The following is a 24,277-nucleotide window of genomic DNA, read 5'->3' as shown; positions in this document are numbered from 1 at the left end:
AAAGTTTATATAAAAACTACTGTAATAGTTTACTGATTTAAGTTTTTAAAGGTTTTATACGAGGAAATAAAAACAGTAAGAAACAAGTACGTAATATTGTTGTACATTTTGTTGTTCAATCAATTCTCTGTTAAGAAAAACCTTTTATATCAATAAGTGAATTTTATGAATGGTTTCTTTCAAACATTTTAAGGAATAATTTATGATTTACTAATGAAAAAATTACATTTACATTTCTCTGACTATAGGAGATAATTTATATTTATGTTTCTGTTCAGATACAATTGTATTTTTTTACTAAATTTGATTTATTATTAAAAATATTTGAACTGAGCATAGTTGGAAAGTTTTTGTTTACTCTCACTTGACCAGAAAACCCAGTTATTCTCCGTTCCTCTCATGTTATTGTGTCAAACTGTCAAACATGATTGACACTAAACAATTACAAAACTTCCTACGACGCAGAGTTCCGACCTTCCTAAATTCCCCTGTTGAAGGAAAGGTAAAGTACAGAAAATCTCTGGACAAGATTGGGGCCACCAAACAAGATTATGCAGATACATGACGTGGAGATGGTGTTGAAACACTTCATGCGTCGCCATGAGCGAGACTGTGTTGTGTGTATATATATGCAAAAGTCAGAGAGGTGCACCAGTCCTATTCCTCTACTCAGAGCCAGCTGTTACGTCATGGTGAGTATAGGAACTGATAATGAATGCAATGTGGGTGTGTATTATTTGATTTTTTTATTGGATATTTTGGCTCATAAACTTTTTAATTTGAAATTCTGATTTTAACAACATTCTACCTTAAACAGTTATTATTTTTTCATTGTAAAATATGTGAATCCTGTAAAACATCTATTGTTGTTTATTGTTAACCCCTAGGCTTGAAAACACAATTTTCTAATTTATCAAAAGATTAGTTGAACAAGACAAATAAAGCATGAACCTATCTTTGAAGTTTTTGTAAAATTGTAGATTCCAAACTGCTAAATCAGTGACAATAAAGAAAGAAGGGCTTCCACATTCTCTGGTGAAATACGTAATTGTGATAGTGACATTATTGGTGTTTCAACCTAGGAAATCTTCTTCTTCTTTAAAAACGAGCACAAATTTAATATTGAAGAGTGGGTGAGTTCTACAAATTATTCAAGAGTTAATGCGGAGATTAGTGATAATATCCGTAACTGCATGGAGGAGGCACTGGACTTGCAACATCATCTGTCGTGCTGGATAAGTGCTGGAAATGATCCCATTATAACAATAGTAGGAGTTTCCAGTTGTGCTGATATTTCCCTCTTTGCCATTACCCACAAATTCTCTCTCTCACATATACACACACGCATGCACATACACACACACACACACTAAGCTCGGCTAATCTCTTCCTTCTGTTGCCTACCAGATTGAAAACAGAAAATATCTGTGTCTTTCCTCTTTTAGGTTTGCTTGCACCCGCTCATGACATTGTAACAGTTTTATGTGTTTTGCAATAGCTAAGATCAATGTTTGTTGTATAAATAATACTTAAAAAAATAATATTAGATTTTACAAAGTAAACAAATACTAAATTGTAAACAACCTAAATGTAAACATGTAGCGTTTTAGCTGTAATTTAGATTATAATTCAATTTAAATTTTTTACTATATGCAGTTTGCAGTTTTATTGAGGAACATATCGTAAGCCTTTTAGTAATAGTCATTAAATTATAAGAAACTTTTAGGGAATATATAGGCTACTATAATATTTTAAAACTATAGGCAGAGTTTGGAAAACAAATGTTTCATGATTTTGTTATCATCAAATATTTCTTATGACAATTGCAATAATACTTAACAACTCTTTGTTATGTATATGCATGATAATACATTTGAGTAACAAATGGAATACATTATAAACACAAATAACTATAAAACAGACAACATAAATCACTGAATATTATATAAAGCAATAAACAAACTTATCAGCCTTATATATATAAGGCAGAGTCATTAGTCGTGAAGCAGTTTTCTGACCATTTTCAGTGGAGGTGTTGTTCCTTTTAAGATACCAACATACCAAGTATTTACTTATAACAAACTAGCTGTTACCCACGGATTTGCACGCAATCTTTAGAACCGAAGTACTTATATTACTTAGTAAAAGCAATTATGATGTAATATGATGGGAGTCCTATAAACATTTTAAAACGTAAGTAGGCATACATCAGGTAAATATTATTTAAGTTCATGGTAAATAGTATCAAAGTTTAACTTAATTATTATATCATGTTTGGCACGTGTATGAGTATTTCTGGTTCTAATTAATTATATACATAACGTCACAGCTGAATCTGCCTTGTCATCCCAATCAAGAAAACACAAATCTCGGATCACACAGGTCTCGGAAACTTACTTTGGTCAAAAAGTGTATATTTCCAGTACCATAGTAGAGTTTGCCTTGTTGTTCTGATGAAAAAAATATATATATAGTTTCCAGTAACATAGTAGAGTTTGCCTTCTCCTGATGAAGAAAAAATAGATATAGTTACGTAGGACCGAGATGCCTACTTCGGTTAAAAAGTGCCTACTTAAGACCGTTTAAATTCACTTACCTACTATGTCACAGTTTAGCTTGCCATATTGCCTCGATCAAAATACTATATATGTTCGATTATCTAGTTCTTGGAAATCTATTTTGGTCAAAACCGTGTTGACATGGTTGAGTTTGCCTTGTCCTGATGAAGAAAATACACACATAAGTAGGACCGAAAAGTCTATTATGCCTAGGGGGAAGTCCTACCTACTTCTTATGTACTTTCGGTATAAGGGGTAAATCCTTATTAAGTTTAAGCAACATTCCAAATTAACGTTTGGACTGTAGCCAGGGAAAGAATGAATTGCTGAGGCATTTTAGTGTTCATTTCTCTGTTTTCCATAAGCCACTGTTAAAATGTAATATCACAATGTCAAGGAAGCCCACCAGTTTAAAGTAACTTATGTGAAAACATTCATAACTTTGTTCATTAAGGTTGGTTACATAACAGTGTTTAAATAATATTTAAAATGCATTAGATTATTAAATCCATCACTGGCGCAATCTGGATTAAAACTTATATATATTAACTTCATATTTACTATCTGCATTACACTACTGATCAATCACTGTTTACTTAATATTTCATCAAATTTAAATGTAAACAGATGTGTCAGCCAATTTGTCTACATAAAACTGCAGGTTTGAACAGCTGTTTAGTGCCAGTTTAATTTGGAGTATGAACAGTAAAAACTAAATTTTTTCTGAATTTCAAAATATTCAAGGTAACTTTTCTTTTCTTTTTCTTCATAAAAACCTTCCTCGGATTTCAATGAACGTTTTACAAAAATAACCATTCGAATTGGTCCAGCCATTATCGAGGTTAGCGCTTACCAACACATTTCGCCATTCATTTTTATTTATAAGATGTGAGTAAATGGTGAGCACAATGTTAAATTAAGTGTTTCTCAGTATAACGTTCTTTTAGTTGTGTAACGACATAACGATCAAAGATATAAGTTTTTATGAATCAGAAACATAAAACCGCACAAATATTGTGGTGTTGTCTGCATTGGTAGACTGCTGGAAAACAATTCCAGAAACAGACATGTTTATAAGGCTCCACATGTCTATGAAGAGGTTTTTCCTTTGAAAATGCTAATGCAACGTTTAAGCTCATAGTAGAGTGATAATGTTTGAGGCTTTCAACCATTAAAAACCCACTAGCCAAGGTATTTTCTTGCCTTCCAAGCCGATTTCTGCATTGCTTCAAGAAGGTGCCTATTAAAAATCAGAGGACTCTTACTGCAAGTTTTTTCCAACTGCCTAAGCAACACCAATGCTGCTTTACCTTACTGCTTTCATGATTTTCAGCATCATCTCTAGATACACAACCATCTCTGGCACTGACTCAATCTTGCCAATCAGAGACCATTTTTCAGCCAATAGTCCTGCGAGAGCTCGCTGATGGCTGTCTCAAACTTGTCCTTTCTTTTTCACACCTTCAAGGGAAGACATGGTTTCCTTATTCATGCTTCGACTCATTGAAGGGAGTGGAACCTTCATGTAAAACAGGATGATTAAATTCCAGTAATTTGGGTCAAATCATCCTCAAAACTCAACTTTCAACTAGCTGGGTTACGTCACCAGCCCAAATCGTCTGTCTATAGCCTGCTTCACCACATCAGAGTAGTCACTGGTCTCAGATGATATGGTGAGTGTTTATAGTTTTCTTCCAAAATAAATTTAATGAAGTTTTCCAGATTTTGAATTTAAATTTACTGTTGAAGAAAAGTGGGGACCATCAACTTTAGTGTACCCAGTCAAGTATGTTACTATTGTTGCAGAGACTGTTATGTATGGTGTGTTGTGCCATGGGATTAGTGAGTCTGGGAGTTGGATATCCCATCATGGAAAACATCACCCAAGTCCTGCAAGATCCAATGGCTGGGAAACCAATTAAGGGAAAACATCCACCTATTGGTCCTGGCACTGATAAGGGTCTTTATAACAAGGACTTCTTTGAAGGAGATATAGTCCTGCCATCGGAATGGAAACAGAAACAGGTAACAATGTATTTTGAGACCATGACCCTTTCTTGAGATGAAGTAACATCAGAGTTGTGTAGTTGTTTGTTTTTAATTAGAAGTAATTATTGTTGACTGGACTAGAGGTAAATATTTTACAACGATCAGATTATTACTGTGAAATTTTATTGTTCTATAAAATAAATCAACAGGTGATCTATCAAACTCTATTTTCAATAAATATAAGATTTTGAAAATTTGCCATTGTTATATATATATTTTTTTTTTTTGTTCACTTTGGGCAAGAAGCTGAGTAGGCTACTCATGACACAATCCAAAAAAGACCTTTGCACTTGCTTACAGAGTGACAGGACTGGTAAGGTTAGGGGTAGAGACCACCTTTAGTCGAGATCCCATGCAGAGAAATAGTGAGCACTATTTCAGTCTTGTCATCTTGGAGGAAGAAGGGAAGTTAGCTCTGGTCCAATCTCTTCCAGTCAAAATTACTCCCTCATGTTTAGTTTATCAAACAGCCTTTAATTCTAAGGGAGCTCCACCAAATCCAACATTTATCCTCCGCAGTAAACTAGACCTATCATCCACCTTTTCACCCCAATATCTCAACATTTGCTGTTAATGATGTGCTGCTTCTGTAAATTCATATTGTTGACCAGATGTAGGTAACACAACAGTGTTTCCAGTATAAGATTCAACTGGAAGGTATATACCAAACAGAATTGAACCTTCATGAGGCTTCCTCATTATATGTTACAATGGAGTAGTCCTCTTCTTTAAATATTAATAAGATGGTTAAGCTTGTACAAAAAAGTCTCCATCCACCTTTTGTGTTTTCACCATATGTAGAGTAGTGCAACTTTGTTTACATTGTACAGTGAATGTTTTTTCTAACTGTCCTGAACTTAAAGTGTATATTTAATTTTGTAATGAGTAACTTGTTTTGTTGTCAAACTTTAATACGTTAATCACTACATATTAATTTGGTTATCATTTTTGTACATTATTAACCTTGAGTCTTACGATTTTCTTTACATCTGAAGAATAACAATGGCAAATTTTGGAAATCCTGTTATTTTGTAAAATCATCCATCATCAGTAATGGGCTTGAATTTTTTTAAGTATCTAAAAAGATGAGAATTTTTCTTAAGTAAGGAATATTAACTTAAGTTTTATAACATTTACCTCTGCTGAGAGTTTATTTGTATATACTTTAGTTCATAACCACAACCAAAATTAAAAATAAATGTTTTAAGTTGTATTTTAATACATTCATGGTTAATTATTTAAATCTAATAAAACTAAACTTTTTCCTATAAAATTCTTTCAAATGGTTTCTCTTTATAGTAGTTTTTAATTATAAAGATATGTTTTATAATTAGATTTCGTTTTTAGTAATATTAGTTTTAAACTATTACTCATAAATAAAATTACATGGTTCATATATAACTTTATACTTAAAACAGTTTAATCCTCTGTTCATGCTTGTGGTCACAGGATATTATGGGTAGGAACGCAGTGTCTGATCCTAATTTGTTATGGCCATCTGCTGCAATCATCTACAAGACCAGTGACGATGTTGGTAGGTAATACTATGTAAAAAAAAATGTTTTGTAACTTAGTGTTTTATATTGTCACTAACATATAACTTTGAATGTAAATTCTGGAAAACGTTATTGTAAACTTTTAAACAATGTTTAAAAATCTATCATGAATGAATTGAAAAGTAGAATACTTATCATGGTATAAACGTTACTACAAAAAATGTGTTAGTTACAACTGTAATATTCTTAAGTTATAGATGTCAAGTTTAAACAATATTTTGGCTTAAACAAAAGTTTAAAATTTTGTAATTATATGACATGGCCATGAAAATGTGTAGGCAATTTCTGTGGTATAGTATAATTTTATGCCATAAAAATAAAAACAAGATAGCACAGTATAATAATACAGTGCTACCAAAAGAAAATATTTACTTCAAACTATTGTTAAAAGAAATTATTATATTATTAGTTTTTATATGTAACTTTCTCAATTTTTATACATGTGTGTGTGTGTGTGTGTGTGATAATATACAAACAAGTATACACTGATACAGTGAGGATATAACACTTTTTTCTTTTCTTTAAATTAAATTAATTTCTTTCTACATTTTATTATTGGGTAAATTATGTATTATTATTAATTGTTAAAGATTTGTAACTGTTTTGTAAAGTAAGAACAATATATATTACTGTTATTATTAAATTCCTTAGTAAAACTTGTTCTATGCAATGATTAATTTCTGTTTTAATGTAATTTTTAAACCTTGTGATTAGTTACCCAATACCTTCTTTTTTTTATAAATCAGGCAATGAATATTAACTTTACTTTCATGAAATTATATCTCCTGCTTTTGTTATAACTAATCTAATTACTTCTAAAATAAACTCTACTGAATAAATAAAACACTATTTTGTGAACGCTATGTGATTTAATTGACAATAATATATAACCAAATAATTATGTAAAGGAATATTTCATAGTGTAAAACATTTGACTCTCAATTTGTATAATAAACATAAAAAATGTAAATATCCTTGTTTATTTTGTTTTCCAAATCTACATCCGCTAAAACATTTTGTTGGAAGCCACCAGTTTAGAGATAGGGGTTCTATTTGAACTTTTATAGATTAAAAAAGTGACAGCCAATACTGCAAGGACTCTCTAGGACACAGAAGTCTGTCTACTTGTTGGGACTGGGTGAATTATATAAGTAAACTTCATAATCTGTCATTCTTGCAGCCCAAGTAATTGTTTCGTGTTTGAACAGGTTGTCCCGACTCACCACAGTGTGAGATCCTAATGCGAGCTATGAACCACTACCATGCCAAAACCTGCATACGTTTCAAGGAGTGGACTGGAGAAAATAACTTTGTCGATATATTCTTTAATTCTGACAGGTTTGTAATAAATTCTAAAATCTTACACTAAATATATTAACCAAGCTCTAGGTTACATTATATTTATCACAAACTCCTACAATTGTTATCCTTTTCATTCAGAATAAAAATTTTATAGGTTTTCAAATTAAAAAGTAATGTGTATTTTATGGATTTTAAGCAAATACAGGGTGATTCAAATTATTATAAAATACTTATATAAATAATAAATATTTCATGAGTACTTGCATATATAATATATATGTTTCAAAACTTGCATAATTCACTTTAAAAGTGTAGACAATTAGTGAGTGTCATATTTTAAATATTGCTCTAATTAACGTTTTGTTTCCTTTGTAGTTTAAAAATTCAGATTTCTTTAAGATCATAATTACCAATAATAAAACTAAATTCTTTTGCATTTAGAATAAACTGGTACAACAGATAATCGAAACGCCTGACAGAACATAACAAAAGAAGTAGCACAGAGACAGACTGCAGTGATCCTTTTATTTTTTAATCCTAAAATTAATAAGATTCTTTCTTGGATCAACAGGAATCTTTGTGTACAGTTTCAATTCTGTAGGGGACCTTTCTATCAAGGGTTATCATACAAACAGACAAACCAACAGACAGAGAGAGAGACTGTCTAGTAATAAACTGTTACACCAAATTTTATAAAAATAAATAATGTTGAGTAACATTTAGAGAAATAAATAATTCATCGATCTTTCAAGCAAAATCCAAATTGAAATAATATTAAAAAATTGAGATTTAATTTTCTTCTAAATGTTACTGTAGTAATCAAAACTCTGGATCTTTGTATTAACAACCAGAGATGACAACTTATATAATACTCTTCGCAGCCTGTTAAGCATGAAACCAGGAATGGTGAAATCCAGTGAGAGGATGCCTAGTCCACCAAGGCTTGTAACATACTCTTGATATAAGGCATTCTTGGCTTGTACCATACTCTTTATACATGACATTCTTAATTCTGCAAAAACATAGATATGACAAAATGGATCACATTATCAACAATATATCAACTAATAATGAACATTAGATTTTTAAACTGTGACTAACTATTTTCAATATTTTGTATGGGGAGAAAGTAAAAGGAATTGCATAACAATTTTGCTTTGATTGAAATTTATGTGGAATTTGTTTTCTTAGACAATAGACAATAGACAAACATCTTTATTTGTAATTTCATTAAGAAATACAATGGCGTCACAGTAGTAAAAAAGAATTTCTTGCTTTACAAACTTTCAGATTTTGTTCAGGTAGTGTTGCGTCCCAGTTGATCTAAAAATTCCTTGATTGAGTACACTGGTCGTTCCACTAGAAAGTCCCAGAGTGTTTTCTTTAGTTTGTTCACTGGCGTAGTCTTCAGGTAAAATGGAAGGGAGTTTATAATTTTGCGACCAATATATGAGGGTTTCTTGCTGTATTGGGTTGTGTGATGGGCAGGAAGACTGTAGTCGTTTGCTCTTCTAGTATAATAGGAGTGAAAATCCTCATTCCTAGGAAGGTCTAGTTCCTTTGCATACATGACTACGGCATGGATGTAGAGTGCTGGAACAGTTAGAAGCTTTAGGGATTTAAAAGCTTCCCTGCAGCTATCATTGTAGTTTAGTCCTGCAAGTGCCCTGACAGCCTTTTTCTGGAGAACTAGGATTTTGTTAAGATTTCCTTCAGATGTTCCTCCCTATGAGATCAATCCATACCTTATATGTGACTCAATCACAGCATAATATGTTGTTTTTGCTGTTTCTAGACCTCCTATCCACATCATTCTCTTCACCACATAAATTCCAGACGAAAGCTTTTTAGATAAGTTGTGTATGTGATCGTTCCAAGAAAGTTCCGCATCAATTGTGAGACCTAGAAGTTTATAGTTTTTTTCCACTGTAATTTCTGGGAGTTGCTCCTGTTTTCTGCTAAAATTTATCTGTGTTGTTTTTAAGGGGTTGATGGCCAAATCATTTTGAAGACAGTATTGAAGTGCTTTAACTGTTGATGATAGGATATCTGAGTGTAATCCTTGTGGAGTGTTATGTGTAAACAGAAGAGTGTATCATCTGCATACATTATAGGTTCCACATTTTCCTTACTGATGAAGCTGGAAAAGTCATTTGTAAAGAGAATGAATAAGAAGGGTCCCAGCACTGAGCCTTGGGGCACTCCTCTGGTGACTGGGAACTGTTTGGATCGATATGTACATCTTTTTCCATTTATGTTTTGTTGAATTTCAACTAATTGACTGCGGCCTTTCAAGTAACTGACCACCCACTCTTTAGCCATTCCCTCTACTCCCAGAGTTGACAGTTTTTTCAGAATAAGGTCATGACCTAGGCAGTCAAAAGCTTTGCTATAATCCAGCAGTACTGCTGAAACGTATCTGCGAGCCTCCAGATGGTCAATAGTGTGCTCAATTAAGGTGGATAGAGCTGTGTTCGTAGACCTGCCTTTGAGAAATCCATGCTGGTTTTTCGCAATTAGATCATATCTTTCCAGGTGGGCCATCATTCTTGAAAGTGTGATCTTCTCTATTATTTTTGAAAAGGTTGAGATTAATGAAATAGGTCGGTAGTTTTCCTGTTTAGTGTATGAGCCTTTTTTGTGTTTTGGGTATATTTTGGCTATCTTTAGAGCAGAAGGAAACTGACCTACATTGAAAGATTTATTTATTATACTGACAAGAGGAGCTGCTAGTTGTTTGGCACAGTGCTTTACAGCTTTCGATGGAATCTCATCCACTCCACTTGAGAACTTGGATTTTAATGAGGCTATTGTTTTTAAAACTTCTTCAGTTGTTGTAGGTGTTAGAATTAATGGCTGGATATTGCTAGGTGGTAGGATCATTGGATGTGTTATTGTTTTATTTTTAAATTGGTTTCTATTTCTTTTTAAAGTTGCATCTGCTATTTCAACAAAGTATTTGTTCAATTGTTCAACGATGTCCGTAGGGCTTTGAACTACGAGGTTTCCGTCTATCTCTAGTTGCAGATTTGGTTCCTCCCTCTGTTTACATTGTTTTTCTGTATTAATTACTTCCCAGATAGCCTTAGACTTATTATCAGCACTTGTAATGTACTCTGCTACAGTGTTTCGCTTTAGATTTCTTAGCTTCAGATCATAGTTTTTCTTTCTATCTACCATTGATTTTTTGTCGTTTTCACTTCCAGTGATCTGGTATCTGTGTAGAGCGGCGAGAAAATCTTGTTTTAGTGTTTTGGCTTCTTCATCATATTGAATGGTTTTCTGTCCTTTCCGCTTTGCTCTTACCTTTTTACAGGGGCATGTATGATCCAGTTTTAGTCTTACAGTTGTAAGAAAGGCATTGTATGCTTCTTCAGCATCAGGAGCACTATGAACTCTGTCCCAGTTTTCTTTGGAGAGTTCATATTTTAGGCTGTCTAGGTTTTTTCTGGAAAAAATTCTTTTTTGTGTAGTTTCTTTTATAAAAGGTACATCGTTTTCTATTGTGACAGTGCATGTTTGACCTGTGTGATCTGCTATTCCAGCTTCAACTACTGTAAATTCAATGAAATCCTCCTGTATATTGGTACAAATACAGTCTATAGATGTTTGTGAGTAGTTGGTGATTCTTGTCGCTGGAAGTGGTAGTCGTCTTGCTCCAAAGGTCTGTAGTTCATTTTCGAGGTATATGTTGTCTGCATTTTCAGTCAGCCTATCTACATTAATGTTACCCATTAAAACAAGGACTTTGCCTTCTGCTTGAAAAGAGGCAAGTATTTCAGATAAAACATCAACAGCCAGTCTGGCCTGTCCTCCTGGAGAGCGGTAAATACCCAGTAAGTAAAGTGTTTTATTTTTTATTTTTATTTTTACTAATGCCGTTTCCATGATCAACTCTATGCTTTGGTTTGAGATATTTACTTCTTCTACCTCTGTATTAGCAAATTCTTGGATGTATATTGCAACTCCCCCCGATCTGTGTTCTTTTCGACTGAAGTGTGTTATTAGATTATACCCACTGATTTTAGTAAGTAATAACTCCTCTGTGCTCAGTCCATGCTCAGTAAGTACCAGAAAAGTAGGTTCGAGGTCACTCATTAAGTGATTTATTCTTTCTATCTTTTTTCTTAAGCCTTGAACATTCTGGTGGAAGATGGTGATGGGAGTTGTTCTGGTTTTTGAAGTAGTGGCCTGGGACCTAGCTACTCTAATTTGCTGTTTATTAAGTCGTGGTCTAAAAAATGTTTTGGGTGTTGTAGCAGGTCATTTGTGGTAGAGTACGTTGTTGGAGGTGTCAGTTCGACTGAGGTGAGGGATGGTTGATCTAAATCTTTAAGGTGTGGTAATGCAGCAGGTGAACTCAAGTAGCCATTTTATCTGGGCAAAGGTTAACTCTAATATATAGCAAGAATTAATAAGATGCTTTAACTTTGAATTGCAGTGCTGCATGTTGGTCACCAGTTGGCCGGTCTGGAGAAGGGGCACAGCGGTTGTCACTGGGTCAACGGTGCTGGTACCTGGGCATTGTTATACATGAACTCGGACACGCCATTGGCTTCTGGCACGAGATGAACCGTCCAGACAGGGATGACTGGATATATGTCTACTGGAATAATATCATCCGTGTATGTATTGTTACAATACTATTATGAGAAATTAATTATTCTTTGCTAGATATTTCTCAGAAAAACCTTCAATTCTTTTTCCACATCAGTAGAATTGGGTATTATCATTCATATTTTCTGTCTTCTGATCACCACCATTCTTGTTTTTCTAAATGCTTTAATCTTAATAATAAAGTACTCTCCTTCCCCCATTTGTAACTCTCTAAACTTTATCTTAGAAGGCATGTGACATGACCATACATGAATACCATACTCTTGAATATATTAACACTTTGGAGTGGAATAAAGACAGAAAACAGGTGTAGTCCGGTAAAATAAGGATGCAACCTCGGAATGAAGAGATAATAAGCTAAAAATTTGCATACGTCTTTATTTTGATGGTATAAAAACTTACCTCAAAAGTCTCATATAATCACGTGTACGCGCTTTAGGTATTTAAGGTCAAAGTTCATGAAAATCAGTTTTTTGCAAATATCTCGTTTCCCTTACGCTAAATGACTTTGAAGGTGGTTAGAGAAATTGTAGAACGGAAAAATCCTCTTCAACTTTTGTCTGAAGTAATTTTATGTACGTTCAACCCTTTTTGAGATACAGCGCAAAGAGTAGGGGACCGCTTACCTGTATATACGATAATGCGAGGTCAGCCAGTAGAATACAATAAATAAATTAGTTATATTGTTAATTATTCATTTAATATTATTATTATTATTACTTAATACTATTATTATTGTTATTATTATTATCATTATTATTAAATATTTAATATTTAATACACCGAGACGAAACCACCTGTGCATATATCATCGATGGTGGATTTCTCTTGCATCGCGTTGTATGGAATAAAGATGATACTATCTCTGATATTTTGAATAAATACGTCAAATATTTACAAACACATTATGGGTCAAGTATCGTTGTTGTATTTGATGGTTACTCAGACAACACTAAGAACATTAAAGCAATGGAACAAAAGAAGAACTGCTGGTGTGTCAAAATCTTACGAACTCGCTCTGATGAAAACAATGGTTGGTGCCAATCAGCCAAGAAAAATTTTTATCGAATTCATCTAATAAAAAAATATTTATAGACATGCTTATCATCAAATTAAAAACTGTTAATATCACTACAAAACACAAGCCAGAGATGATGCTGATGTTCTCATTGTAGAAACAGCTAATTGCAGAGTCTGAACTTAAAAAAAAACTTCTGACATTGTAGGCGAAGATATTGATTTGCTAGTTATCTTGATAGGAAGTGCTCAATCACATCAACAAGAAATTTGTTTTCAAAAAAATGGGTAAGGATAATGTGGAGACAAAACTGTATTCATCGAAAAGTTTTGATAAATACCCTCATTCTAAGAAACACTTATTATTTTTACACGCATTTAGTGGATGTGATGCGACTTCTGGGCTTTTATAAAAAAGGTAAAATATCGTTTATTAAAATGTTCGAAAAACATCACGATTTAAATCAATCAGCTGAACTATTTAAACAAAAAAACTGCTCTGAACAAGAAGTATTTGAAAATGGAGTACGTATTTTCTTAGCAACATATAATGCTCCGAAATCAGAAGACGATATAGACTCTTTTCGATACACCCAGTTCATCAAATCAACAAGACTCAACAAACTAGTGCAGTTATCAAAGTCTTCCTCCTTCAAGTACAGCAGCTCGTCAGCATATCCTTCGTGTCTATTATTAGACCCAAATTAGGTTGGGAAATGATTTAGAACCCCAGGAATTCGGCTGGGTACTGCAAAATCAACTCCTGGGACCAATAACAAACATTATTACCACCAGCACCAGAAGAACTGCTGAATACAATATTTTGCAATTGCAAAAAAAGGTTGTGCTTCTAATTGCGGATGCAGGAAATCAGGATTGCGATGCACTTTAATTTGTGGGCAGTGTAATGGACAATCATGCCTCAACGCTTCATCAACTTCAGATGGTTTCAAATGAAGAAAGTGAATATGCACATGATATTCTTGAATCTTTCTATTCTGATAATTTAGTAAACGAGAATGATGAAAATGAATTCCGATATTGAAACAGCCAGAGGAACAAGAAGAACAAGAAGAAGAAGAAGGAAAGGAGGAGGAGGAGGAGAAGAAGACAATGAAAAAGAAGAAAATTAAAACAAAAATATTAATCACTAATAATGAAAACAAATATTTTATACTTGTAATTTAATAAATTGATTATTGGATCAATAAATAAATATATAATTAAACTTCATTTGAAATATTTCTTTTAATATTGTATGTTTTGTAAAAATAAAATAAGTATTATTTAGAGAATATATAATTTATAATTAATATCTATAACTATGGTATATTAAATAATAAATGATAATAATGCTTAACAATAATAATAGTATTAAGTAATAATAATAATAGTAAGTGAATAATTAACAATATAAATCATTTTATTTATTGTATTCTACTGGCTGACCTCGCATTATCGTATATACAGGTAAGCGGTCCCCCTACTCTTTGCGCTGTATCTCAAAAAGGGTTGAACGTACATAAAATTACTTCAGACAAAAGTTTGAAGAGAATTTTTCGTTCTACAATTTCTCTAATCACCTTCAAAGTCATTTAGCGTAAGGGAAAAAAGATATTTGCAAAAAACTGATTTTCATGAACTTTGACCTTAAATATCTAAAGACGCGTACATGTGATTATATGAGACTTTTGAGGTAAGTTTTATACCATCAAAATAAAGACGTATGAAAATTTTTAGCTTATTATCTTTCATTCCGAGGTTGCATCCTTATTTTGCCTTATTTTACTGAGTTAGTGATGATATTTGTTATTTCAAGCTTATGTAAATATTAAAAAGCAGAAAATTCTAACTTTCTGGGAAAATCAACTTGTTAACAGGAATCAGGCAAATCATTATTGTATGTATGTATCTGTTTTACTAATTACACAAATAGTACAAAAATATGAACTAAAATTTATTTGTTTTACATATTTTCATTTCTACACAGGGTTCCAGAAAATCTAGATTGAGACAACATTTAAATCCAGTTAAATATGAGGGTTTTAATTAAACAAAGAATTTTATTTTTAAGTAAATAAACATACAGATATAACTTTGTATCAAGAGAGAATGTTTAAGCACATTTAACCAAATACTGTTGTTCTCACAAATAGCAGTAACATTTGTGGCCAATTTTGTTTTTGTATTGTTGTTAACCACTCTAGCACAACTGATAGAACTGTAAACCACCATTTGATTCCAGACTGATGAATTTTATTGTTGGTTCATTTAACAAAAAATCTAGTATTGTGGAATCCTATAAACTTAGTTGTTTTATTGTATTTTAGTGCGTAATAACTTTGTTCTTTCAGGGATTTTCGTCAGCATTCGCCAAACATGATGCTTCAACAGTAGAAACGCTGGGAGAGCGTTTTGACTACCGCTCCATCATGATGTACGATGAATATGCATTCTCTAAGGTATGGTTCGACCTCTATTTGAGTTAAGAGTTACCTAGAAGTTCTCAGATTACTGAGCTGGGTAGAATTTTTAATAGAATTGTAACTCTTAGGCTTATGTGGCTGGTGTCATGGCTACTATTAACAAATCTTGAAATATTTCAAATGTAGTTGTCATCTAACATTTGTTGAATGAAGATGGCTCTTCACAGTAAGATCAAAAAATCTTTTGACATGGTTTTATAGGAAACCCTTAGCACTACATCGTATAAATGTCTTCCACTTGTGGGACAAGTGGCATATATAGGATGTTTAAAACCTAGTATCTCACCTATTTTATCAGGGTTGGTTATTTTTTATCTCTTCTATACTGAAAATCGCATGTTGAATGAACGGAGTGTTTGGAAAATATGGATCAATACTGTAAGATATTTTTAAATGGATTAAGAGAGATTATTCAATTTAAGCCTTAGAACATTAAACTATGATTCGGTGTGACTGAAACAAATTCTTGTGATATAAGTGATTACTTATATCACTTAGCTGATTAGCTAATTACGTACAAGAGTCAACACATTGACTGCGGCGGATGCACATCACTGCTACTCCCATTATCCTAAAGTCAATACATAACTCGAATCTTAGTGAAGGTGTTAACGTTTTCTGTAGCCAGAGATGTATCATTGTTTAAAACATTGACTGCAGCAAAACACACATCGCTACTACTCCCATTGTCTTAAAAGTCGGTACATATCTCGTTTTGCAGTGAAGGTGTTAATCATATGTTCGACCTGTCTTTAAGTAAAATCTATTCCTATCTATTATTTAGCAGGGTAAACTATCCTGTACAATACCATATTTAATTTCCGTAATTGTTTCTGGAAGATCCCCAAATTTAGATTTTAGAGTTTTAATCATAATTCGTAGACAAACAAGAAATATACTATTAACTATGCACACTTAATTAAGAACATAAGAACATATTCCTACTGAATTGATCGGATCAGTTCTATGGGTTTTTGTCTTGGTCATGGTGTTAGATAAAAGTAGATAATACAAATCTATTACTACTAAATTACTATTTTTGTTTATATGAGATTTAAAAAATAAATATGTATGATATATAAATGAATATTAAACTTGGTTTTAGTAAAACACCTCATACAAAACGTAATTATTAGCAAGCTTTAAATGTCTAAAGCATCTGGTGTCATATTAGGAGGATTAAAGTGCTATGCTAACACACTATTCACATTCAAAATTTACTGCTAACCTTAAAAATAAATTTTCTTCACTGGTTTCATAACAGGAGCTATTCTAACATGATTGTGTCAAATTTAATTCATGCTGAGATAGTAACCGAACTAATATCTTAAAATAAAATGTTCCTTATTTTACTAAAATATAACCAATATTGAAGAGAGTAACTATTAAAGATGATTAGTGGCGATAAATGAAACAAAAATTTCAAGAATTGATATGTGAGATGTTGTCACAGGATGGAGTGACACCCACCCTCCAAGCTAAGAGTGGGGAGGAGATTGGGCCTATCTGGAAGAAGCGAGGACTGAGTGCCAGCGATGTCCGTCGTCTCCACAAGTTGTACAAGTGCAATGGTAATTCTTCAGTTATTCATAACAGTTATTTGAGATTCAAGATGATTTATTTATTTGGGAATGTAATATTTCCATCAGTATAAAAGCCACCAGGACTAGTACCAATACTATGGCTCAATGAGGTCAGCAATACGTCTTCCCCTCCTGATAACATGGACTGAAACTTCTTTTTTTCCGTGGTTGGAATATGTCAAAATCAACTACACATACCCAGCATAGGGCTAAGGCCCAAGATTTTAGGGCCCAAGGGTAGAGTCCAGAATTTTTAACTGGACTATATTTCTAAAAGTGTTAATTCATTTTTCATAGACTATAGACCTACCTGGGAACTTACCAAGTAGAGTTAGAGGGAAAAGTCAAAACACTACAAGTTGGAAAGTACTAATTTGAAGTGTTTCACTCACTAGGTGAATTTTAACTCCATTAGCCGATACTGCGGCAGCCATCTCTCTCATAATGCAGTATTCTTTTCAATTTGTTGAGTATTTACTGGTTGGTACTTTTAGGTGAATAAATTAATGAAAAATGAGCGAGACATGATTCTTTAGTTTAGATATTGATTGATTCTTAATTAATCTGATTACTAATGAAAACAAATCAATTGCAATGGTGCAACAGATTTATCTCATATATCATTTAAGTTAGTATGTAAAAATGTAACAAATAAAACATTTACTATACTTTGTCACTTAAAATTTAATAAACATATTATTTTTATATTTAAAAAAGATGATTAAAAAGGTTTAGCATGCATGAGCATTCACAAGAATACAATCATGCCAGTATAAGTTATTGATTTTTTATACTGAAGTTTGGACTTGGAGAATTCCATAATGGACGTTTAACAAAAATTAAAATTATTTAGTTAAAATTACTCAAATTTCATAAAACTATGAAAACAAGAAATTGTACACTTTTTAAATAATTGAGTGCCATCCTAAAACAAACTGTTGAGGTTAGTTTGAAACTAAAGTTAGCCAAAGAGCAGGTATATTATATTTCAACTCCACACAACCATTTTTACGGTATGTGTTATCAGACATTTATACATCTATAGATTGTTTGAAATCATGCATCTACTTATCACTATTACTGTAATTTTAAAGTGGATAGAAATAAAAATAGAAATATTTTGCCTAAAAATCAGTTGGATGAACCTAAAAAACACATTGTCATAAGAGAAACATGTAAGTTCCAGAGAGAGTTTATCCAACAGTCTTGGAACACTTTTGAGATAACACATCAATGCATTTGGAGTTCAAATGAATATAAGTGAAATCTATATCAATTGGTGTAAATCAATGATAAAAAAAGTGGTAAGAAATATCTGTTATGCAGGGAACAAGCAAAAGCTGAGTTTCCCATATGACATTGTCTGTGACTTCAACAAACACACCTGCGGCTTCAAGAATGGAGGTTCCGCCGTCTGGAACTGGAGAACAGTCAATTCTACAGGTTAGCTGATATTTTTGTATTATTACAAATTGTATTACTATATTTTATTATATATTCTTTCTAGGTATTAACTAATTTATACATCATATATACATATATATGATGTGTGTGTGTGTGTGTGTGTGTGTGTGTGTGTATATATATATATATATATATATATATATATATATATATATACACACACACACAATCTTGAAATATTTTGGCTTTGCTATAGAGGACCACTGTTTACCCACTGTTTTAGTGCTATCATACTAGGGTCTTGTAGTAAATGGTTTAAGGTGAAATTTGGCATTGGAAACTGGATTTCAGTAACTTACCATTACATTTGATACAGGTTCCTCACTCTTTAACTGTAAAGGAGGTGGAGAGCAAGGCACATTAACCTTGTTTACGAACGATCTATCCATAATATCAAACATCATTCTAGTATTTCTTCTAATTCTAATATGGAGTGCATAGACTATACTGAATTCCTCTAACCCAGATTAGTTGATTAAGACATTATTGTTGTAGATGGGTATGTATACAGTTCATACGACCAGTCAGGAGTAACTCCAGGATACTTCATGTCAGTCAACTTACATCCTATCAGCGATAAAGACATTGAGCGAGGACCTATCGGTTGTGTGCGTTTTTGGTACCTTCTTCTGGGTGATGGAAATGCTAGCATCAAGGTAGGTGTGTTTGATTAGCTGTGACAAAGGCACTTTCTGTAAAAAATCAAGATTCAACTTGTTTTCTATCATAATACTTTGTCTTGTACCTTAAGTGGTATAAAATGAAATAAAATAGTAAGGTGACCTCATCACTGTGTGTTTCAGCTGTCTCATGTATATCTCGACAAGGTGACTCAGTTATCGTATGACATGGAAAAGACATTTGACCTCTGGTACAACGATACTATGACAGGCGAGTGGATGCATGTTGATGTCCCTATGTACATCACTCGACCATTCAAGGTAACATACTTGTTCTACTGCATCTTATCACAATATGAATTGTAACTGTATATTTTAAGTATAATGTATATTTATACAGGTTACAAATTAAGTAACCTCTCACATCTTATCTTTCTAAGTAATGCAAATAAAAAACCTTTAAGGTGTGTTCGTTTGACTATATAGAGTTTGTTTTCAAGTATTATTTCTCCATTTTCCCACAGTAGGAAAGTAGAAGATAACTCAAAAATGGGAATCCCACCCAATCCATTAAATTAAAGAACAAAAATCTACTAATTGTGAAATGTAATATAAAACACCAGCTGTATAAAAGTTAAGTGATGTTTTATAAGTCAAAGATATTTATCACTGTAAAATGTTTCAAAAATAAAACAGAAAAGTAGTAATGTATTTGTGCAAATGTTCTTGATATTTTCATCTGTACAAGCATCATTTATTATCATGCAAGTTGATGTTTTCTGTACTTTTCGTATTCTCTACTTCTCTGTTAATATGATTTATTACTTAAAATATAAGTACTTTGATTAATAACATGACAGCCTAAATCTACTGTTGCATTTTTTAAAGTTATTTTATGAAATGTAATATTTATAATCTGTTCGGCAGCTGATCTTCCAGTCACAGTTTGAGGACGGAGCTTCTTACGGCACGATAGCACTGGACGATGTGGAGATCCTTTACTCTGGTTGTCCAGAGGGCTCATCACCTGTGAACGTACCTCTTGCTCCTCCAGCTGCACTCATGAGGCCCACTGACCCCCTGGACCTCAAGGATGAGACCTTGTCAGGTGACCTGGTTGTGAACACTGTGGATGAAAATGTTATCAAGTCTGAAACTGACTAAAGTTTCATCTCAATACTTTTACAATACTATTATAAAGTACTTTTAGTTACATGCATTTAATAACAGGTCTCAGTTTAAGATAATAAGTCAAATGCTAGTGTTGTGAAACAAAATTATGTTAGGCTCTTTTATGAGTATGATTTTTGCTGAAATGTCAATAATAGCTCCATTTGATCACTGTGTGTTTACATTTCTAATTTAAATCGTTTTGTTCAATTTAGACTAAATTGAAAAATATTGTTTAGGAGTATATTTATCCTACTTCGCTAATCTTATCGCTAATTTTGCTCACTTTTACTTTATACCATACTAGAGGAGAACATACAAATAATTTCATTGACAGTAACATTAGATTTCTTTTTGTTTTGCATCATGATTGTCAAAACACAAGTTGTTTAAAACCCTGTGTATTCGCCAAGTAATTCTACTTACTTTCAAAAGATGTAGTTTAACATGTACAAAAAGTTAATGAATTAAAATGCAGAAAAAGGTTGCTTTTTTTAATGAGGAAAACAATCAGATAGGTCAATATGTATGTAAAAAAATTAACATCAGATCTGGCAGAGCCAAATAAAATCAAATATGAAATAGAACGCACATGTGCACTAACATCTTACTTTATGTCACAATAGCTAGTAACCACAACACAATATTCCTTGCTTGAATATAATTATTTTACTCATTTCGTCTTTATATTGCGACTTATAAATTCACTTGTGATCCGTGAAGTGTAAATTATGAATTATTGTTGCATTGCCCAAAAGGACATTCTAAGTGAATTGCAAGGAATTTCAGAATGGTAATTAAAAAATGACATGGTTTTGATAGAAAGCACTGAAAATAATGTCATCTTATTTAAAACTGGAAATATATGGCCATCACAAATTAATAATATTTTATGATGGTCCTAGTCATGATTGCTTTTTAGTATACCCTCTTCTGTTAGATATAAGTAGTTTTCAATACTATTAAATTAGTTAGTACTATGTTTAATTTTAAGATATAATTACTCTTATTTTGTTATACATGTTTTTCACACTTAATAATTATTTCATTTTCATTTATATGTTTATTATTACTTATTGTGTGGTTGAGAAAATTATATTATGTATAACTGAATTTTGTCTATACCGGTAGTTTTGTTTTTCAATTTTAACAGCTTTATTTTGTTTCAAAACTGCCAGCTATTGCAATTGATTAACGTGGCATAACTATTGTCTGGATAGACGTTAGTAGTTTTACATAAATTTCATGATTTGTGTGAAGGTTATTTTTCACGTTAATATACCTACAGTAGCATATGGAGTAGTAAAGAAATTTTTAAATTTAATATGTGGCATCAGTATTTTTAGCTTTCATAAACCTATTTGTTGTAAAAATACAATGGTTTAGGATGAGATAATTAAATTAAATATATCCATTATATTTGCTATACATGTGAAGAGTAAAAGTCTAAATGTTTGGAGGGCTTGAATACATGTTTATGTAACCAGTAGAAAAGAAAGCACTTACCTTGTGACAACTTTCAGAGGAATAGCTGAAAAAACAGGCTGGTAATATATAAAAGTTTTGTCCGCAAATATTTAGATATGAATATGTAATTGTATTGCAGTAGTTGTAATATATTTTGAGTAACAAGCATGAATTTAAATGCATTAATATTTCATATATTTATGTAATATACAGTTAAATAGAGAATGCATTGGGAGAAGACATGAATGTTCGTATAGTAATTTCTTATGCTATGAAGTACAATAATTCAAAAATTGAATCACCCATGGTCAAGTATAACCCAGAGCAAGTTATAAACCTTACTGCAAGTTTAGTGTTGAAATACCACTAGGGTAATTCCCAGGGCTATTTAATTTAATTCAAATAACTTATTTTACCAAAGTAAAAAGAGTTTGTTATAGGACTATATTCCTATGAAAACTATTCCTCTGCACAGAGGGACCAAGTTCATCAGTGAATTTGTACCTCGTCAGAACTTACTTATATCATTCTGTGTTTTTAATCTATATTACAAAGATGAACTCACCCATGAGGAGAGGTCGCTTTGCTCTCCACTATTGCTCTCCCTGATCCAATGATTTTATCTCTACAGTTGTACCATGTAATGTGTTATATATGAATTCATCTAAAGTTCTCATTCATTGCAACCATTTACTATTAAATCTGTACTATAAGTTTAAGGTGAATATTTGAACAAATTGAATTGATATTTCTTTCTTAATTCAGAATAAAGTTGTATTCCTGAACTCAGTCATAGCCGGTGAGGTAATGCAGAGTGCAATGGCTGAATTTTGATATATGAATTCAGCAACCGGTCAACTTCAAGAAAACAAACCTGTGGAAGGAGAATAATTTATGATGTATTGTTGGAAAATTTAACCTTGAGCTTAGGTTTTAGAGATTTTTTAAGCACTCTGCGTAAGAAATTAGAAGCCTCTAGTATATGCATGTTTTATATTTGTTTAGACTTAAATTACTTAACATTCCATAAAATAATATAGACAAAAAAACAGGAATTCCACAATGATAATATCATTAAAATTATTAATATATATCGTAATAAATGTAAATCAACTTTGACTCAGCGACGTTTTAAAAACGCCTAGAAATAAAATATGCTATGTTAATTTTTGTAATAATAAATAGTGTTTTTCTCGATATTACTATGTATCACTATTATAGCATAAAGGAAACTTAATATGACTCACATACCCTTTTTGTAACAGTGTACATATTTTTTTTTAAATCACTGTGTAAACGTTTAGAGACTTAAGGTATGTTAGTATAAACCTAACAATGTTCATTTCAGTCTTAGGTAATCACAAATTATTCTTATAAAAGTTGTTTTGTGGATATTGTCACACTTTTAGGTTTTGATTATTGTTTAATGAGTACATTAAAGTTTGTGCACTTTAGTTAATGGAAACCTATTTTTAATATTGGTTTTTGTTCACTTATTTCTGTTAGTCTTTACAAAATATTAATTGTTTGTATATAAGCGTGTGCTCATAATAATTATTTTAGATGAGACTTTTCGCTAAAACTTCATGGATTATAGGTTTTTTACATCATTAAAATTAAGAATTTTGATATCAATTTTTTCCTGCCAGCTCAGCTTTATGAGTTCAACTGCTCATACTTTTTAACCAGGAAATCTTACTAATTAAGAAATATTTTATTACTTAGACAACTCTAGCATTAAAAACAATATTTTGTGTTTTAATTTATTTGTCTAATTTATTGAAGTGTGTTTGAATATATATTATATATTTATTCTATGTTGGATATAGTTTTTAATAAAGTTAAAGTTATTTGTTTGAAACTAATAAAATAAACCTTTAACGATATCAAAGAGTTTTTATTTCACCACTTTAGTCAGGCATAACTTTCAAATCATGAAAGGCTGTATAAATTAGTTAACACCTTCACTGCAGCTCTATAATAAGTATTCTAATAAGACAGCAAGTGCATAAGGGCATCTGCCTCACGTAAGCAATCAACAATCAACGTGTTAAATAACCAATTGCTAAGTGCTTTATAAGCATGTTAATTTAAAAGTTAAAAATGTTGTATTCAACATTTCATTTAGATTTCTTACTAATATTGTTAATACGGTTGTGATTTTGAGTTAAAACCATCTCTATTGAAAAAATGATGCCACATTCTAACAATAATCCCATTTCCTCTTTAATCCTTCATTGTGAATATATCTGTTGCCTTAATGGTTATTCTTGACCAATATTGTTTCTCATTGGTTAAATCTTCACCTTAAACATTGGTTCACAGTACATTCTTTCACTCTCTAAGATAGGTATGTTCTGGTGTAAAACATTAGACTAAAAAACTACT

The 24,277-nt window shown here is 31.9% G+C and overlaps 1 protein-coding gene across 1 annotated transcript; it reads left to right on the top strand.

Annotated features, from left to right (window-relative positions):
* The first annotated feature begins 551 nt into the window (after positions 1 to 551).
* LOC124352661 (meprin A subunit beta-like) lies at positions 552 to 23,597 on the top strand. Its single transcript, XM_046802232.1, has 11 exons — positions 552 to 692; positions 4,365 to 4,583; positions 6,057 to 6,141; positions 7,372 to 7,501; positions 11,907 to 12,090; positions 15,454 to 15,561; positions 17,039 to 17,156; positions 18,495 to 18,611; positions 19,128 to 19,288; positions 19,436 to 19,573; positions 20,180 to 23,597. The coding sequence occupies exons 1-11, from the start codon at positions 552 to 554 to the stop codon at positions 20,414 to 20,416; spliced, it is 1,638 nt and encodes a 545-aa protein (XP_046658188.1). The 3' UTR covers positions 20,417 to 23,597.
* Positions 23,598 to 24,277: the final 680 nt, after the last annotated feature.

Source organism: Homalodisca vitripennis, chromosome 1, assembly GCF_021130785.1.
Source record: "Homalodisca vitripennis isolate AUS2020 chromosome 1, UT_GWSS_2.1, whole genome shotgun sequence".
NCBI lineage: Eukaryota > Metazoa > Arthropoda > Insecta > Hemiptera > Cicadellidae > Homalodisca > Homalodisca vitripennis.
The sequence above is the reverse complement of the archived record's forward strand: the minus strand, read 5'-3'. Positions and strand labels throughout refer to the sequence as shown.

What these genes read in the sequence shown, in the direction of transcription:
- LOC124352661 (XM_046802232.1), top strand. Translation starts at nt 552, where the DNA reads ATGCAGATACATGACGTGGAGATGGTGTTGAAACACTTCATGCGTCGC. An exon ending in CGGAATGGAAACAGAAACAG is followed by an intron (nt 4,584 to 6,056) that starts GTAACAATGTAT and finishes TTGTGGTCACAG; the next exon opens with GATATTATGGGTAGGAACGC. An exon ending in CAAGACCAGTGACGATGTTG is followed by an intron (nt 6,142 to 7,371) that starts GTAGGTAATACT and finishes GTGTTTGAACAG; the next exon opens with GTTGTCCCGACTCACCACAG.